The sequence below is a fragment of the Ochotona curzoniae genome, unplaced genomic scaffold, assembly GCF_017591425.1.
Source record: "Ochotona curzoniae isolate NIBS_2020 unplaced genomic scaffold, NIBS_Ocur_1.0 contig_2688, whole genome shotgun sequence".
Taxonomy (NCBI): domain Eukaryota; kingdom Metazoa; phylum Chordata; class Mammalia; order Lagomorpha; family Ochotonidae; genus Ochotona; species Ochotona curzoniae.
Genome location: NW_024465553.1, coordinates 7,993,278 through 8,013,164, shown reverse-complemented (window position 1 = coordinate 8,013,164; position 19,887 = coordinate 7,993,278). Strand labels below are relative to the sequence as shown.

The 19,887-nt window shown below is 48.9% G+C and overlaps 1 protein-coding gene across 1 annotated transcript in view; it reads left to right on the top strand.

Moving 5' to 3' along the window:
• Positions 1–19,887, top strand: part of TDP1 (tyrosyl-DNA phosphodiesterase 1) — a 63,557-nt gene that overhangs the window by 369 nt on the left and 43,301 nt on the right. The window contains exons 2-7 of the mRNA XM_040975173.1: positions 2,676–3,226; positions 4,026–4,069; positions 5,142–5,197; positions 7,950–8,046; positions 15,390–15,424; positions 18,043–18,135. Coding sequence (XP_040831107.1) covers positions 2,683–3,226; positions 4,026–4,069; positions 5,142–5,197; positions 7,950–8,046; positions 15,390–15,424; positions 18,043–18,135 — 869 coding nt within the window. The 5' untranslated portion in view covers positions 2,676–2,682. The remainder of the gene's footprint in view (positions 1–2,675; positions 3,227–4,025; positions 4,070–5,141; positions 5,198–7,949; positions 8,047–15,389; positions 15,425–18,042; positions 18,136–19,887) is intronic.

Here is a 19,887-nt window from a genome sequence, read left to right as displayed (position 1 = left end):
CACACTCTGCCCTCCTTCCAACGCTTCTCTGAGACAGTGACATTCTAAGAAAGTCAGAAGGAACCCAGTACTACTTACGAATTGTTCCCTAACTCCAGGCTTTTCTGTCCCGCAGCTCTCACTTTGTAACATAACGGACAGGATTTCTTAGTCGCGACAAAAAGTAGTGGTTTTGTTATTTATGAACTTGAAACAGACGTCCATTGCGATTCACTCCCCAGATGCTCTTAGCAGCTTGGTGAGCAAGGTGAAACCCAGAGCCCCAAACTCAAATCTGGTTCTCCCAGCTGGGAGGGACTCACTTGGCAGTGCCTGCTGCTGCCCTGGGTGCCCCTTAGCAGGGAGCTGGCACCAGGAGCCTGGGCCAGAGTGAGTCAGTGTGTGGCTGGCGTTTTAACTGCTGTGCAAAAGCCACCTCCCCGCCCCAAGTCCTGCGCGGCACCTCTGCTCTTGCAGCTCACCTAACTCCTCTAGATACCAGGTGCCTGCCAAGCTTTTCGTCCCATCCTGTAGCCCGCTGCTGCCTTTTCGTCCGCCACGGCTCCAGGTGCCCCTCAGCATGCCCCAAAGTTGGAGCATCCCCGTTTTTCTGGCTCACCGCTGGGTTTTTCCGATCTTGACTCTTGAAAATGTTTTTGGGTTGCTGACTCTTCCACGTTGATGGCTGTCTTCTGGGACAACTGTAGACTTATTCCCTTGCTTGGTACTGGATAACTGCTCAGTGAGTGCTGAGTGACTGGCAGCAATGCCCAGTACCCAGGCGAGAGAAAACTGAAGCCCAGAGGGTCATGCACCTGCACAGGTACCCAGGTACTGCCTGTATATGGTTGAGTTTGAAGTTGGGACCCCCAGCTGGCCACCCAGGGCCTCAGCAAGGCAGCCCAGCTTCCGGACTGCCTCCGGGACTTCAAGTCCTGGAGGGAGCAGCTGGAGGCGTGACAGGATATGCCGCAGGTGCAGGTGGAGTTGGGGGGCGGAGGGCGCATTAAGTGCGGTACCTTCTCACCCGACTTGGAAGTCGCTCATGGAAGTGTATACAGGCAGACTGTCTCGGTTGTCATCCTTTCACTGTGATGTGTGCTGGATTTCCATCGCTCACCTGCCTCCCCAAGTGTTCCTTATGGATTCATCTTTTTATCTGAATCCTCTCATTTAAACATACTCTTTTAGACAGCTTTTTCTTGTTGTTAATGCAGTAGCTTCCCTCGATGGGAGAGTGTCAGTGGCGCACGCCCACACCCCCAAAGCCAGACTCGGAGCACTTGGTCCCTCCAGTCGCCAGGGAGGAAGTGGCTACTTTGATCATGTCCATTAGCATCGAGTCCCAGTCACCCCCAGCGTGGGCAAACTGCTGTCATTTCTCTAATTCTTACTGACTGGATGACTTCAGACCTAGGCTGGAAGAGCCACTGCCCAGGCCAGCAGTTGTGGGTGCTGGGCCCCCTGGGCTTTTGGAGAGGTGAAAGGGGTCCTGGCAGGCACGTCCAGCTCTCACGCATTGGCTGCTGATGGCCCTGCCTTTAGTGCCAGGTTCTCCTTGGCCACTGAGGGTGTCAGTTCACGGAGATACTGCTTGCTGGATTGTGGAAGTAGGTGTCCTACTGTAGTAATTGGCGATACTATTACTGATATTCAAATATATGCCCCAGCCTTGTTTACCAAAAAAGTATCTGGAAGTATCTGTTTCAGGTATTTTGCCTTCCAAGAACAAGAAAGCTGAGATTTGTGGCTTGGAAAGGAAGAGTGTTACCTAAACTCTTTCTTTGCAGGTTTGAACATGTGATTTATGAAATGGACAGCAGTGTAATTACTTCTTAAATAACGTGCAGAAGTGACCGTTTGGCATTCTTCTTGGGGACCTTTTTTGCAAAAAGTGGCTTTCAGGGCGATCAGATAAACCTACTTAAGTGCTATGGCTGCCTGTGCTTGAGTGGAGGATAGATGTATAAATTCCAATTCAATCTTAAAATTTTCAGCAGAATTGTTTTTTTTTTAAAGATTTATTTTTATTATTTTTTATTGGAAAGGCGCATATACAGAGAGGAGAGACAGAGAGGAAGATCTTCCATCCAATGATTCACTCCCCAAGTGAGCACAACAGCTGATGCTATGCCGATCCGAAGCCAGGAGCCTCTTCCGGGTCTCCCACGCGGGTGCAGGGTCCCAAGGCTTTGGGCTGTCCTTGACTGCTTTCCCGGGCCACAGGCAAGGAGCTGGAAGGGAAGCGGGGCTGCCGGGATTAGAACCGGCGCCCATATGGGATCCCGGGCGTGCAAGGCGAGGACCTTAACCACTGCGCCACCGCGCTGGGCCCCAAAATTGTTTTTTAAATTGGCCTCAATCCGGAGTGCCTGTTTGTCAGAAGCTCCAGGGTCAAGAATAATTCTTCTGTGTGGTCTTGGAGTTTGGCTCCGGCCCCCTCCCCAGGGTATCTAATGGCACAAAGAGCCAAGAAGGGAAGGCGAGGAGGATTTTTGTTACTTTGACAAGTTCTTGTGGCACATCTGGTACTGTGCCTGTGAACACCTACAGAATAACAGACACGAGTTACGTGGCCCACCCCTGACGAATGTCAGAAGCACAGGGTGTGTGTTGCAGAAACTCATCTGGCCGAGAACTTAAGAGCAGTAGAGTGACGTTACCAGAGAGTCTTATGCTGTTTCTATTGTTTCCAGAAGCGTAATGTCTCAGGAGTGCAGTTACGGGAGGTGGACAATATCCAGCAGCGATGAGAGTGAGGACGAAAAGCCGAAACTGGACAAGCCATCCCCGTCTGCTGTCCCTGCTGCTGCACCAAGCGCCGTCAGTGAGCCAAAGTACACCTGTTCTGAGGCTCGCAGAGCCGCGCACAAGAGACAGGCATCCCCCGTGAGATACAGCGACCCTGATTCGGGTCATCCTCCCAAGGTGCAGAGAAGCGCTTCCCAGGAGGACCTGGGCTGGTGTCTCTCCAGCAGCGATGACGAGGTCCCACCAGAATCCCAGCCGAAGCAGGCGAGGAAAGACATGGGCTGTGAGGAAAGGACCGGCCTCTCTCCCCAGGACAGCACTGCCCAGACAGCTGCAAGTCACAGGCTCAAGGAGGAGGCTCAAGACAGGGATGAGACGTCCGGGGAAGGCCAGGACATTTGGGACATGTTGGATAAAGGGAACCCCTTCCAATTCTACCTCACTAGAGTCTCGGGAATCAAGCCCAAGTACAACTCTGGAGCCCTCCACATCAAGGGTAAGAGGAAACTGTGGATGGGGTGTCCCCCAGTTACCCATGAGTGTGGACCATGGGTCAGAAGACCAGGGCAGCCTGCCGTGTGCCTCTAAAACCTTTATTTAGGATCTAGATATTCTCAGAAGGGAAAAAAAAATTCTTGTAACAAGCTAGTGCTTTAGTCTGAGCAGACCTGCTTGGCACAGGCAACCCAGGGTGTTTCTTGAAACCTTGTTGCTCAGCCCTTTGTAGTGTTTAGCAGCATGTGTACAGTTGCTGAAGTCCAAGGTTAAGCTTGACCAGAAGCCCTGTGGGTGACATAGCAGACATGCAGCCTTAGTCTTCCTTGGTCCCTGGACCAGTAGCAGCAACATCACCTGGAGCCAAGAATACCCCTGACCTTGGATTTACAGGAAGCAAGAGCATGCAGGTTCCTAAGGAGAGCACCTGGTGTGTCCCAAGGCAGAGAGCTTCCTAGAGAGGAACTCGGATTGGTACTTGGTGGGAGTAAAAGTTGGGAGCCCCAGGAAGAGGAGCCTACATCTTGTTTGCTGCCAGTTTCTGAAATTGATCAGTACCGAGGAAGATTTTGGTTTTGCACCGTGTCTTGCATAAACAGTGTATAATAAATATTAAGTAGCCTTGAGAAATTCTTTATTAAATTTTACAAAACCTTAAAGTCTAGCTTTGTGATCACTTTTCAGCTTAGTGTTTTCTTAACTAAATCTTGGTTATCAGTGACTGTTAGTGGGTTGTGATTATTGTGACCAGAGGACTTTTATCAGAGTGTGAATTTGGTTTTTATGTTTTGTCTTCTTAGATATTTTATCTCCTCTGTTTGGGACACTTGTCTCTTCAGCTCAGGTGAGTTTAGAGCTAAACCGTTTTTTCTTTGGGTGAAAACAGACAACTAAATTCTCAGAGAAGCTTGAGAGGTGGGACCTGTGCCCCAGCCCTGGGCAGCATCCTTGAGGGTCATGCACCTTGTGCCAGTGTCATGGGACTCCTGGCTGCCAACAACTGCAAAACCTCTGACTCTGGATTAGGCTGTGAGGGCTGGCCAAGAAGGCATTATGGATGTTCCAGCCTCAAGGCTTTTGTGGACACAGATAATCTCATGGAACTCAGAGCAACCCCCTGGGAAACTGTGTGTACGTGTGATCTAGAAACATGTAGAACTCCTGCCCCTGCCAAGAAGGGAGGAGTCTTGAACATGGGTGCGTGTGCATGTGTGTTTGCCTGGCCACAGCACTCCCTTTGTACTGGTACATCATTATACTGACGCTCCAGGCTTACAGATGAGTAGGGAAAAGGCCCATGTTCCCCAAGAAAGCCAAGAGGGAATAACCTGCAGAGTCCTGGTCTGAGGGGAAGGAGGGCTGTTCTCAGCCACATTGAATTCCTCTGATTAGAACAACCCTTTGTGGGGTTACCCCAGCATGAGCAGGACTCCCCACAGGCAGACCAGTACAGAACTTGTGTTCAGGCTGCCCAGTTTGTGACTGTGCAGTCCCGGACGCCTGGGACTAAGCTATCTAGTGAGTTAAGCTTCAAGGAGAGGTTCCTTTCTTCACATCCTGGGGACATAACCACCTGGGCAGAGGGGACACATTTATGGCCTGTGATTTAAATTAATCTCAGGCCTGTTAGAAGAACTGTAGTAATACAACATGGACAAGTACGAGTGCTGCCAAGGTGTGTAGGGGAAATTCCCTCAGAACCCATTTTCTTGTGCATCTGGCCCCACTTACTTGGATCCTTTTACCATGTATTCCTGCAAGTTCAGTTTTTTAAGTGTGGGGTATTGCAGTGAAGCCACCCAGGGTTGTAAATAATGTATGTCACGCATCATTATTTTAGAGTCTCTTTCCATTTCGTTGTGACCAGCTTAGCTGCATGGCTGATGGCTTAGTTGCTCTTCTTCTCCCCTGTCTAGTTTAACTACTGCTTCGACGTGGACTGGCTCATCAGACAGTACCCTCCAGAGTTCAGGTGAGTTCCGCCGGTGACCGAGGGCACCATGAGCCATAATGGAACTTGGAAATGTAAGATCTGTGCTTCATGGGCAAAAGCCAGCCATCTTTTCGAATATTTCTTTGGAAGCCATTTAAATCTGGCTGATAAGGGGGACAGCATTTTGATTGCTGTCATCTTGCCCATCCAATCACTGATTGTTTCTGCGGAGGTTAGTATTTGCCTGTGTGCTTTGTCCAGAGGTAGAGAAAAACAAATTCCAGTTCAGCAGAACTTCCTGTCCAGTGTCAGCATGGAAGAAGAGATCACGTTCGTATGCTTTCCAACCCCTAGCATGTGATACGCATGAGTCACATGTACGTGCGCCCTGTTCTGTGTCTCTCACATCATGGCTCCTGTGGTTCTGGAGTTAGCTCAGTGGGCTCTCTGTACCCAGGCTGTGTACGCATTGCTCTTTTTTTTTTTTTTTTAAAGATTTATTTTTATTATTTTCTCATTGGAAAGGCGGATATACAGAGAGGAGAGACAGAGAGGAAGATCTTCCATCCGATGATTCACTCCCCAAGTGAGCGCAACGGGCCGATACTATGCCGATCCGAAGCCAGGAGCCTCTTCCGGGTCTCCCACGCAGGTGCAGGGTCCCAAAGCCTTGGGCCGTCCTCGACTGCTTTCCCGGGCCACAGGCAGGGAGCTGGAAGGGAAGCGGGGCTGCCGGGATTAGAACCGGCGCCCATATGGGATCCCGGGCGTGCTAGGCGAGGACCTTAACCACTTGCGCCACCGCGCCGGGCCCCGCATTGCTCTTAAAAGCAGTTCTCTTCTACAGTTTGCCAGACTTGTGCAGGGCGACACAGGCCAAATGCAGATAGCCCTGCGCTGCATCACGTTGCCCACTCCCATCTCTAATACTGCTGTGTGGCGGAATCCTCTGCCAGCAGGCAGGGCAGAGGAATACCCACAAAATCCTTGGTGTATTTGGGGCATCAGATGGTGCAAATCTCTGTCACTCACAGAGGATAAAATGTGGCAACTGCCCAAGCAGCTTTGGCACTGAAGGGCTGTTATTTGACCCGAAACATAAAGGATTAATTTTAGCTGCCTGTAACAGAAAACTAGAAATGACAGTGGCTTAAATAAGGCAAATTAATTTTTTCAGCCTGAGAGGCGCAGATGGTAGGCATTTGTGCTCTGAATTGGGAGTGCTGTTGTGGTCTGGAACTTGCCCAACTCTTTGTGTCCTGGTAGGTCACTTCAGTCTTTGGGGTCTCCCTGTAGTCTAGGGTGGCAGCTAAGGCTCTAGCTTTCTCCTGTGTGCTCCAGATAGCAGGAAGAGGAGAGAAGGGGAAGTATGCCAGGGTCTGAGTGCCCGCTGTGCCTCATGGAACAACCTTCTAGAAAGTCCTCTCTGTCACCCTCGGTCGTTGAGCAGAGTTCAGCGGCATAGCAGGGTCTGGGAGTGTCTTCATCAGCTGGGGATGCCTTGTCCTGAAAGAAAGGAGAGGAGAGCGGGCAGCTGGAGGCAATAGCGGCCTCTGCCGTGGGCTCCTGTCAGCACTAAGTGTCCCTGGCGCTTTCTCTTCTCAGAGACTTTGATGACAATTGTGACCCCTCCAGCACCTGGGTGGGATTTTTAGTGTCTGTCACAGGTTAAATTGTCTCACCCCAAAAAGATATGTTGAGGGTCTTGAACCCCCATATCTCAGTGATCTCATTTGGACATGAGGACTGTGCAGTAGTAATCGGGTGAAATGAAGTCGGTAGGGTGTGCTCTAATCAACCAACGGTGGGAGTTCTAAAATTCTAGAAGCTTCAAAATCTATAACTTTTAAGTACCTGCATGACCACAAAAATATTCTGATACTGGAGCAATGTCCGGTAAAGTGTGTACAGAGTACCAGACTCTGGAGTGCCTCTGGAGCACGCCTGGTCCCAGACGGGGGCAGTGACGTAGTCAGATGTCAGAGGTGGACGTGCGTCTCCTGTCTTCTCACTCTGGCTGCCTTCCTACGTGCTGGAGGGTCACCGTGCAGCACGATTGATGGCGTACGAATGTGGCGGTAGTTTGTCTTCTCTTACTCAACTGCTTGCTGGAGAAAAATCCAATATTTGTTGTGTTGGGAGAGCCTGTAAAAATAAGTGGATTTCTAAGGAATTTTCTCACTTTGTGATAGCTGAAGAAGATAGAGGGTCCCCTGGACACCCTCTTAGTCCATCTTTGCAGAATGTTTCTGATTCCTTGGCATTTGAAAGCACAGCATCTTCAGTGCGGATGGAGCTCTGTTGCATTTGAGTCCAGCAGCCCATTAATGAATCCATATCAAGCCGTGAGCCTGCCCACTGTTGTGTCTGGGGTCTAGCTCAGTATACAGGTCTGAGGCAGAAAGCTTGAGCTTAGTGAATTCAGTGTAGAGTAAATCTTATTTTGCTTAGTCCAAAAGAGAAAAAAAGAAAAAGCATCATATTGTGAAACAGCAGTGGTCTTTAATCTGTTTGAACTTAACTGTATTGACACAGAACTACCTCCGAACCCTTTGGGACCAAAGAAGATACTTGTCGATGACTTTGTAGAGTCATGGTCCCTCTGTGACATAACCAAGCTTCACAATCAGGCCACGCTGCCCCTCTTTAGTGGTGTAACTGGGGAACACACAATATCCGATCACTGCTTTGTGCAGGGAAAGGCTGGGTGGTACGGAAGCTGGCATTCCCTGGTGGGCAGGAGCCCAGGGTTGTGAGGGATGTGCTTTTATTGCTTCTGATCTCGTTTCAGGAGGAAACCAATCCTGCTGGTGCATGGCGATAAGCGAGAAGCCAAGGCTCAGTTACATGCACAGGCCAAGCCATATGAAAATGTTACCCTCTGTCAGGTGAGCGCCCCACTGCTGCTGGAGGCAGTGCTCGGGCCGAGGGTGGTGAGGGTGGGGGACCACGGGCCTTTGGCTGGTTCTCGCAACTGTGCGGACACCGTGTCTCCAGCACCACCAGCAGATATGGGTGGCCTCAGCTCAGCGCTTCCAGGGATATAGCCCCTCCCGTTTCTGGCTATCCTCGTGACTGGAAATGTTTCTTTAAAAATATTTACTTGTTTAAAAGAGGCCCGGTGCGGCAGCCTAGTGGCTGAAATCCTCAGCTTGCATTCTCTGGGTGCCATATGAGTGCCAGTTTGTATCCTGGCTGCTCCACTTCCCATCCGGCTCCCTGCCTGTGGCCTGGGAAAGCAGTTGAGGATGGCACAAAGTCTTGGGACCCTGCACCTTTGGATGAGGCTCCTGGCTCCAGATCAGCTCAATTCCAACCATTTTTACCACTTGAGGAGTGAACCAGTGGACAGTAGGCCTTACTCTCTGTCTCCTGTATGTAAATCTGCCTTTCCAATAAAAATAAATAAATTTAAGGAAAAAAATTATTTATTTGAAAGGCAGGGGAAGAGGTTTTTCATGTTTTGTTTCACTCCCCCAGATGCCCCCAAGGACCAGCCCTGAGCCAGGCAGGAGCCAGGGGCCTGGAACTCCATCCATGTCTCCCACGTGAGGGGCAGGAGCCCAAGCACTTAGACCCTTCTGCACTGCACACTGACCTGGGACTGGGTCAGGGTCAGAGAAGTGAGGACTTGAACTACACTGCAGGATAGGATACCAGTTCTGTAAACAGTAGCTTCATGTGCTGTGTGACAGCACTGGCCCTGGAAAGATTTTTCATTATTTACCTGAAGTGTTGATCCTTTTTACTTCCACCCACCGGTCCCATTTCCTCCTGGAATCACACAGAAGAAATCTTCCCCTGGCGAACATTAGTGTTTCATGCAGTTGATCTATTCGGTCTTCCTGTTTCTTTTACAAATTGGAGCATTCACTTTCCTATCTGTGTTCCACTGTGCTGTGAATTCCGTTTCTTTCTCCAACCTTCTCCTAGTTCTCCTGTTACATTCTGTAGGTCAGTGTACCTCAAAACCTGCATTTCTGCACCCAAAGAGTCTCTAACTGCAGTTCTGTGGCTCTATGTTTCTTTCTATGTGTATCTGTGAGTAGAGCTTAAAGCTGTCATATGACACCTTGTCTAACTTATGTTAATTACTTTTTTACACAGCTGTATCTAAAGTCTGCTCCGTGAGGAGGAGGAGGTGAAGATACAGCATTGTAGCATAGCTGAGAAAGCCATCACCTGTGATGCCAGCATCATGTATGGTTGCTGGTTTGAGCCTCAGCTGCTCCACTTCCTCTCCAGCTGCCAGCTGATGTGCCTGGGAAAGCAGTGGGAGATGGCCCAACTCCTTGCACACCTGCACCCATGTTGGGAGACCCAGATGAAGCTCCTAGCTCTGGCCTGGCACAACCCTAGCCGTTGCAGCCATTTGATAAGTGAACCAATTGATGGAAGACCTCTGTCTCGCTTTTCTAATTCTGTTTTTCATTTAAGCATATCTTCAAAAAAAAATCAAATAAAATAAATAAATAAATACTTAAAGTCTGTGCTGGGGAGACCCAAAGACAGACGTGTGTCAGGAAACTCCCTGTGTGTCATGTGAGCCCAATGAGGGGCAGGAAGCAGACTCATCACAGGTGTACCACTTCTCAAAGCAAGGTGGACGAGAGGCCCGAAAAGCCGTTACTGTTGGATGCAACTGTAATTTAGTCCTAATGCTTTATACTCAGAACACAGAGAGGCTGTTGATTCTTAAATTTGAACCCATTGAATTAAAGTAAGTCCCTGGAAGGATTTTAAGTTTGATTATTTTCTGTAGCTTAGTTATTTATTTCAAAGGCAGAGTTAGCAGCAGAGATTGAGCTTCTATATGCTGGTTCATCCCCTAAATGGCCACAACAGCTAAAGCTGAAGCAGGTTGGAGCCAGGAGACCAGCACTCCCTGAGTCTCCCACACGGATGCAAAGGCCCAAGCTCCGGGTCATCTTCCACAGCTTTCCCCGGTGTGTTAGCAAGGAGCTGGACCAGAAACAGAACAGCCAGAACTCAGAGCTCACGTTGCAATCAGTGGCTTCACCCACCATGCCACACCCCAATCCCTGGAAAGGATTTTAACTACATTTAAATTCTGAGCAAGAAAAGCAAGGATTCAAAAGAATTCCTTTTGCTTAGGATTTCCTTCTCATGTAAAGATGAGAAAACGTGATGAATGTTGCTTGTGTAGCTTTCTCTCTTTCCTTGCCCATAGTTTAATCAAACTGGCCCATGAGTCCCGCCCTTGGAGTAGGTTCTAGGTCGCGCTGCAGGCTGCCCAGGTTCCCTTGCTGTGCTATTTTCTGCCAGCTGTGCCTCCTTCCACATCCACTCAAAATACAAGAATCCCAAGTCAACACTGTGTCACCCATGCAGCTACCAGACACCTCTGTGTATTTCTTTGAAGATTAAAGCAGTGCAAGTGCTCACTCAGGTTCTAAACACCTCACATTTCTCCCGTGGCTTACCCCACTGTGCCTTATGTAGTGTGGCTTCTGCCCAGCCTGCATTTCCATTGTTTTCCATGTATTTCTGGCAATAGAAGTAGGGTAGTTTTCATCAGATGATAAGGGATAGGCTGGCCACCAGAGGGCGTCATAAACCACTTCTTCCAAACCTTGTGCAAGGAGCAAGTGAGTTCTCGGTTATGGTCTGAAATCCCAGAGGATTGAGGCATCATCCCTGCCTAATGAAGTGCATTTAGTGCCTTGTCTATCAGATTAATTCTTGACTTTTTCTACCAACCCTGTCTTTTAAGATGAGGCAGGCAAGTCAAAGAACCAGTGGATATTAGTACTTCTCCCACTTTGCAGAGAAGTAACCCTAGGCCAGAGATGAGCTAGAAATCAGTAGGGGCCAGGGACTGCATGCTGTGGGTTCTGGGCCAGCCCTCCCCGAGTGTGTGAGTCTGTACCCACTGACAAAATGCCCAGGTGGCGTAAACAACTGCCAGTTATCACACGTTCCAGAAACTGAGAAGTGTAAGGTGAAGGCATCCTCCTGGCTTGTGGAAGGCCACCTTGTCACCCCGTCCTCACGTGACAGATGGAGACCATCCAACCTCACTGCTGTCTCTGTAAGGACATTAGTCCTCTCGGGTCTGGGAGCAGTCCCGCTAATCTCTTCTGAGCTCTGTTGCCCCGTGTGTTCATGTCCACACACAGTCAAGCCGGGGCTGAGCCTTCCACGTGTGACACGTGGGGGAGACGCTCAGGTTTACTCCATTCTGAGCTGTCACTACAGCCTGATGGTTGAAGCCAAATTTCATCATGTTTGAGACTGGTTGTCTTTCCTGCTCCTGGCAAGAGAGCCACCCAGAGCTGCTCCTGATTCACGGCCTAACCCAGGGTTCTGCCACAGTATCTGCAGCCATTAATGACCCACAAGTGAAAGAGGAGGGGGTCCTCAAACGTCCACAGCAGAGCCCACGCCCAGCATCAATCTGAAGACGACCTGGGAGAAGCTTCTGTTGGCGGCTCTGGTGCTGTTGCCATTGGAAACCCTGCTGATGTCAGTGTGATGTCACTCAGCAACACTGGCCTGAGGGCCTTGCTGAGGTTCACTGCTGCCACTAGAGCGTCACTTGGTACTTGAGACTCTGGCTGACAAGACCCAGACAGTCTTCTGGGAACTGTATCTCCTGGCGGTGGCGTCGCGTGTGGACCTGCCTGCTGCTGTTCTGTGGGACACAGGCCATCCACCATGCTGTGTGGATGTTGCCATCCCCTGCAACAACACAGGAGCCCACCTGACAGCTCTGATGGCAGTGGGTGCTGGACCAGGAGGTTGTGTGCATCCACGGTCCCATCAGCCAAGAGCACCCGTGGGAGGTCATGCGTGATTGCTGCTTCTGCCTAGATCCTGAAGAGACTGAGAAGAACAGGTCACTGCTGGAAACCAGAATGTGAACAGAATGCACCTGCGCCTGAGTTTGCACATGCACCAGCCACACTGCTCTGATGTCAGCAGGTGCCCTCCATCATGCCCAGTCAGCAGTTCCTTCCTGGAGACCGGGCTGCCGCTCTCACTGCCCAGGCCCCTGAGTGGGTACGAACACCTGCTGGTCTTCGGCTGCCATTCAGTCTCCAAATCAACATGAAAATGAAATCAGCAGAAAACAAACACCAGTTTCTAGGGAGGAAAAAAAGTAAAATGAATTGATAATGTATATCATCAAGTGTGTCAACCTAAAGTTACGGATGTTCTTGAAAGATTAATTAAATTCTGTGGGAACTGTGGGCATTACGTGCATGCGTTACAGTGATCCGTGAGTGTGTGAAGGACGTCAAGGCAATGGAAACTGCCAAGAGACGAAGTGAGGATTACAGAAGATTGTTTTTCCCTTAAGACTTTATTTTTGAAAGGCAGGGTTACAAAGAGAAGGAAGGATGGGGAGATCTCCCATTGGCTGGTTCACTCCCCAAACAGCCTCAGTGGGTGGGGCCAGGCAAGGCTGAAGTCAGGGGCCTGGTCTCCCATGTGGGTACAGGGCCCAGGCACTTGGCCATCCTCTCCTGCTCTCCCAGGCGCATTAGTAGGAACTGGGTCAAAAGTGAAACAGCTGGAACTCAAACCAGCATTCATCTGGAAATTTTTGTTTCCCTTGTATTTTGTGCACAGAATTGCCCTGAAACTTTTTTTTTTTAGGATTTATTTTATTTTTATTGAAAAGTCAGATATACAGAGAGGAGGAGAGACAGAGAGGAAGATCTTCCATCCAATGATTTACTCCTCAAATGACCGCAATGGCCGGTGCTACACCGGTTCGAAGCCAGGAGCCTAGAACCTCCTGCAGGTCTCCCACACGGGTGCAGGGTCCCAAGGCTTTGGGCCGACCTTGACTGCTTTCCCAGGCCACAAGCAGGGAGCTGAATGGGAAGCATGGCTGCCGGGATTAGAACCTGTGCCCATATGGGATCCTGGCACATTCAAGGCAAGGACTTTAGCCTCTCTGCCACCGAGCCGGACCTCTGCCCTGAAACTTGAAGCATGAAGCAGAACTAAGTGTAAAAGCCAAATCTCTTGGGGGTGGCATGGTGGTATGTCAGGCTAATCCTCCACTTGTGGCACCAGTTGCTCCATTTCTGATCCAGCTCCCTGTTTACAACCTGGGAAAGCTCAAGTCTTTAGGCTCCTGTACCCTCATGGGAGACCCAGGAGGCCCAGCTCTGGCCATGGCAGCCATCTGGGGAGTGAGCCAACACAGTTGGAAGATTTCTCTAATTCTAACTTTTCGATAAAAATAGATGAAATGTTTTTGTTGGTTTTTTTCTTTGAAAAAAGAAAAAAGTGAAATCTCTTGACTGATGTGCTTCCTGGAAGACAACCAGTTTACAAAATGGCATTTTCCTGTCGGGGACGTGTAATACAGTTGTGTGCCATTTCTCCTGCAGGTGAGCACACAGCTGTGTGCTGCTCCATGAGCCTCCCCACATACACGTGCAGCAGTGCAGTGGCTGCCCCCAGACACAGCGTCTCTCTTCCTGGTGTCATTTATCTGCAGTAAGCTGTGGTCTAGAAATAGGAAGTAGGGACCGCCAGCAATAGACCATTGATAAGTTTGCACACGTTCCTGAGTAGTGAGATGAAAGCCCCGTCCTGCCTAGGACTTGAATCGCCCCCTGAGCGTCCTGTGCGTGGGGCACTCAGCGGCTGTCCCAGCTGTCAGAGCACCCGCCATGGCACAGCAGTGCTTGCGTCCCTTGTTTTACTTGAGAATGGCTCCAAGGTATCTGAGTGAGGATGCTTCTGAGTGAGGATGCTGGTCATTTGAATCTGCCAAAAAAAAAAAAAAAAAAGCTGTAAATGCCAGCTGTGAGTGAGAAGATGGGAATTCGGTACTTAATAAAACCGTTGTACGCTGAGGCTGCTATGATCTGTGGGTGGAACAGATGTTCTCTGTGAAGTTGTGAAGAAGAAAGATTCTGCCTGATTTATGCCTGAGCTTTATCCTCGGCACGTGTGTGTAGGAGCACAGCAGAGTGCGTGGAGTCTGCCACCAGTTCAGGTCTTAGAAGGTATTTCCTGCAGATGGGGTGAGCACCCCCAGAGCGGGCGTACCCCGCCCTGGAGCGGCCCCCAGCTGTCTGTCACACTGCGGGAACAGAGGGGGGGCAAGTGATAGTAGCATCTGTTGAGGGCTTACTACCTACATCCCCTCAGCCTTCATTTTGCTAATAAGCATTATATATGCATTTTCTAATTGACGCTAACATCTGTGAATCTCATTAACAACACCCCATTTTTAAAAAGAAAAGACCTAGAGACCTAAGTATTTTCCAAGCCATTTCTGATTGCAGAGCTTTTCCTGTGACTTTTAACTCCTTCTTAACACATCTAGTGGCATTTTCTGCTTGACCAGGATGTTGGATGACGCGTTTTATTTTTCCAAGACTAGCTCAATAGCCTAGTGGCTAAAGTCCTCACCTTGCATGCTCCGGGGTTCTATATGGGCACTGGTTTATATCCCAGCTGCTCCACTTCCCTTTCAGTTCCCTGCTTGTGGCCTGGGAAAGCATTTGAGGACTAACCAAAGCCTTGGGACCCTGCGCCTATATGGGAGACCCACTGGAAGGCTCCGGGCTCCTGGTGTCAGCTTTGCTCAGCTCTAGCTGTTGCAGCCACTTGGAGAGTAAACCAGCAGATGGAACACCTTTCTCTCTGTCTTTCCTTCTCTCTGTGAATCCAACTTTACAACAAAAGTAAATCTTTTTTAAATTAAGTTTTACTTTTCCACATGCCTACCATTGCTTAGTAAAGGTCAGTTTTTAACACAAAAATGGATTTAATGTATTATCTTTTTGAAGTTATTGATATGTTTGAAATACAAAGGATTTACATAGTAAGCATTCTAATATAACTATGTTTTACCACACTCAGTGTTTCTTTTAAATATGCTCCGGAAACTTCATTAATATCTAAAGAGTAAATACCTAATTTAAAAATTCTACGTGAAACTTCATTTGTTTTATTAGTTTATTGACAGCTAAAGAAATTAGGTTTCTCATTCCCAATTACTGTAATTAAAAATGCCATATGCAGTGTATCATTGTGGATGATAAATGGCGTGTGTGCGCTCTTGCACATGCTTGCACACACGCTGAGCTGCCCTGGGTCCTCCATAGCAAGCTGCCTTGTTATTCAAGGACTTGTCCAACAGAGGGCAGTAAAAAAATAAATTTAGGTTGACCTGATCCTTTTTTAATTCAGCTACTGAATACTTGAAAATGTAACGACTCTTTTTTTCTTATCCTAGGCAAAGTTGGATATTGCATTTGGAACACATCACACGTAAGTAACACTTTGTGAAATGTGGGAAGCATGTTATTTTAATTCACTTTTTCTTTTTAACTGATGTGTAGAACTGCCCATGTTTATGGGATGCCATGTGATGCGCGGGTACTGTATTCTGTAATGTTCAGCTCAGGCTAAATCTACTTACAGAGAGAACACTCAACATTTCTCTAACATGCAAACATTCAGAATCCTTTCTTTGATTTTTTTTTTTAGTATTATAAAAAATGTGCAGCACTGTGCTAACTGTAGTCCCTTTGTGATCCAGTATGAAACCCTGGACTTCTTGGCACTGTGTAACTGTGACTTGGTCCTCGTTGGCCCCTTGTCGCTGTTCTCCCGAGCCTGTGATTTTTTCTGCGGGAGGGACACTTGCAGGAAGCAGCCTTGGAAGGACTAACGGGCCGGAAACCAGCCCTCCGCAGCGGGTTCTGGGCCACTGTTCGCTAACAGTGTACTCGGAGCACCAAGATTCTGGCTGCCGAAGGGAAATGACGCTCAGGTCCACCTTGTCATAACTCCTTCAGTGCCTTGCTGTGCTGTGTGATCTTTACCGGGTGGCCTGTACCTCCCTGCCTTCTCCTCATTATTCAAACTCTTCCATTACACAGACCTGCAGCACTCGCAAGCCTCCCTTCTGTGTGGAGAGGCATGTCAGGCCTCTCTCCAGCTAGGGTGCCACTGCCACCTAAGCTGCAACCAGAAACAGGTGGCAGGTTGAATGGCCACGCCTCTCATCACTCAGCTCTGTAGCCAGGCTTTCACCACTCTCACCTGAGTCCCCCACCTCTCCACTCCTGTCCCTGCAGCGTGGGTCTCCACCACCAACCCCATGGAAGCCAGTGAGTGATGGCACTTGTGACCCCAGCATGCATGCCCACTGGCTCACTTTGTGACCTGGGAAACCCTCGTTAGCTGTCGTGGCCACCGACTGCAGCTGTGACATGAGGGACTCCTCCTCCCCTGCCGAGCCAGCTTCACATCTGGAAAGTGTCCCTGTGGTGCAGAGCTTACCAGATCGTGGAGCGAGTCGGTGTTCAGAAAGCCTGTACCACTCACCCTTGTCCATCCTTGGGGGAACCTGCGATCTTAACGAACACATACCGTGTTGTTAGGGAAAGATTCATGTGGCACCACTGCGGTGTGTCCCTAATGCTGTCTGAATTCATTGACGTTAGTGTTTGATTCTCCTGACAATTGATGCCTTGATTAAAGTGATGTTTGTAAAACACATATCATGAGCCATAGCTGGCTTATTCTTAATCCCAATCAGCTGTTAATTTGGCAAATGTGTGTGTAAATTTTCCCAGATTACAGAGGGCATGTTTCACAAGGGGAAGGCACTGGCTCCCAGCTGCCATTCTCCAGCTTGGCACTAGTTTACTGTTTGCCGGCTGGGGTTAGTCTCCCGGCACGAGCTGAACATCTTGCTGCCCTTTTGGACGTTGTGTTCTTCCCCTTATCTTTTTCTGCTGACCTCATCCTGCCGGAATAGTATTCAAGTGCTTTGTGCTTTTCCACCTGTGAGCCGAGTCACACCATTAAGTAGCAGTTGGCCTCAGTGAAAATGAGAACAATGAGTCAAGACAGAGCTCCAGCCTTGAGAAATGACACCGCAGCTGCAGAGAGGCCTGACATGCCTCTCCACACAGGAGAGAGGAGCGTGAGGGCTGCAGGTCTGTGTAATGGAAGAGTTTGAATAACGAGGAGATAGCAGGGAGGTACAGGCCACCCGGTATAGATCACACAGCACAGCAAGGCACTGAAGGAGTTATGACAAGGTGGACCTGGGCACGGGTTCCATTCAACAAAATACGCCTTGTACATCGTTCATAGTATCCATTCCCAGCAGTGCCCAGGTCAGTTGATCCTTCCACATTGCAAGTGTGGAAAAGGTTGACACTGAGGCTTCCTCAGAAGCCCCGGGCCTCTAAGTGTCAGAGGCTGGGGCACAGGACTCCTGACCCCGGGTGAAAAGCCCCCATGTGCTCGCCTAGCCCAGTCCTTCTTGCTGGAAATAAAATAGGAGCAATACTCAGTGACTGGAGGCCTCTGGAAGCCTGTGGAAGAAGAGAGGAACTCAGCCAAGACTGATGAGAAATGAGGACAGAGGAGGACTCTACCTGAAATGCAGATAAACACAGGTGACAGGGCAACACAGAAGAAAGTCAGCTCAACAGGAATGAAGCATCTCAAGTTGTTTAGAGTGGCCACCTCAACCACACGTGCATCCCTGGGCCGACAGCAATTTCAGGGACTCACCCCCAGCAGCGTGCTCGCACTGTTTCACATGCTTAAAGAATGCTTGCCGTGACGCAGCAAGAGGATGTGACCAAACCTTGAAAACACTAGACAAGAAGACTCACATTCTCTAGGGTGGAAGCAGGTGATGCTGTGTGAACACTCGGGGGCTAGGCTGGCCTCGTCCGCCGGCTGGGGCACCCTTCCGCCTACAGCTCTATCCACCTTCTGCTGAAGCAGACTCAAATACGGAAATTACAAGTGTTGTAAGTTTGTGTGATGCAGAAGTAGCTGTTTGTGACATTTTTAGGAGACAGGTGTTGCATGCTTTTAAAGTAGTGTTAATGCTTTTGGTCCCTTTCCTGGTTCTGTAGGAAAATGATGCTGCTGCGCTACGAGGAGGGCCTCCGGGTTGTCATCCACACAGCCAACCTCATCCACGAGGACTGGCACCAGAAAACTCAGGGGTGCGTAGGAGCCTGGCACCAGCCTCGCGGTGGTCACTGGGGAACCTGAGGAAGTCCAAACGCAGAGCATTTCTTTTATTCTTTTTATTTGTTTAGTTTTAGTTATAAAAATAACCCACATAGGGCGTAGCAGAGACAAGTGCAAAGATGGTATTCTTGCACTACCCTCCGCCCCCATCCCACCGTCTTGATGTACCCAGAGTATCAGTGTGGTGCATAATCGTATGCAACTGTCTCTGTTGAAAACATAAAACATGAATACAAATATGCTTTTAAAAGTTCCCGGAAAAGTAGGATTGCAAGATAAGTTTATTTTGTTGCAAAAAAAAAAAAAGTAAATAAAATAAAAAGTCATGAGATCATGTAGTTTTTATAATAAGCATTTTCTATAAGCCTTTTGAAGGTCTCTAATATTATATACATAGGGTGAGTTCCCCCGCCCAACCCTGGATTTTACAGAAACGGGATCATACAACAAAGCAGAGGGACAGGATGTGCAAAGGGTCTGGGGCCGGAATGGGCCTGCACAATTGCAGGCCTGAGCCCCGCAGTCCAGGAGGACTTGCTGATGGCTCTCTTGGTTTCTGCGTGCTCTTGTTTTTACCTGGACTCCTGCAAGCCACTTCCCAAGCAGAGGTAGTGCAGGGTGAAGTGAATGACATGGTAAAAACGTTCTCACTTCCCCAGTTTGTTTCCCCATGAAACAAATCTAAACCACTGTTTGTTTCTTTTTAGAACATTTAATATATTAGTATGACTGTTAATCTCTAGGATTTGAAAGAGAAAGTTTTTCCAAGTTTTTTTTTTAGTTAATAATGCTTTGCCTTTAGTACACATATACCAGATCTAGTTTTTTATTCTTTTGAAATGTATTTGAGAAGCAAAGAGAGAAAGAGGCAGAACTCCTACCTGCTGATTGAAGCCTCAGATACCCACAGTTGAGCTGAGCTGAAGTGGGGAGACAGGAACTCACAGGTTGGCAGGGATCCAGTCGCTTGAGCCATCAGCACTGCCTCCCGGGGTCTCTGCTCTGGCAGGAAGCTGCACTTGGAAGCTGGGCCACACTGAATTCAGTGGTTCTGGCTTGGCATGTAGGAGTCAACCACTGGGCCAGAAATGCCACTTGACTCCTTCTTATACAGGTATTTGCTTTGTTTTGTTTTAATATTTATTTTTTATGTGTAAGGCAGATTTTCACAGAGTGGTAATACAGAGAAGGTCTTCAGTCCACTGGTTCACTCCCCAAACGGCTGCAATGACAAGAAACAAGCTGATCTAAAGCTGGGAGCTAAGAGCTTCTTCCGGGTCTCCCATATGGGCATATGTTCCCAGGGCCCTAGGCTAGCCTCTGCTGGTTTCTCAGGCCATTAGCAGAGAGCTGGATGGGAAGTGGAGCAGTCACAACATAAACCAGCAACCATATGGGATGTTGGTACCACAGGGCAGAGGATTAGCATGCTGTACCACCATGCCAGCCCCAGGCCTTTGCTTCTGTTTTTTTGTTGTTTTGTTATTTTGTTTTCTCTACTATTTTATTAGGTGTTTGCTTCTTTAAAAGGGTTGTTGGGAATTTGCTCAGATTTGAGCTTAGCTGTTACTCTCAGTCATGACAAGCTTCACCCTGGTCATGTTACACTCCCAGAACCAAAGAAGCAAAGCTCTGGAGAAATCACTGAGCCTGCCCCAATGGCCCAGCTAGCCAGAGGAAGGTGTAGGCCTTCAGCCCTACCCATATCACGTGATCTCTTGTGC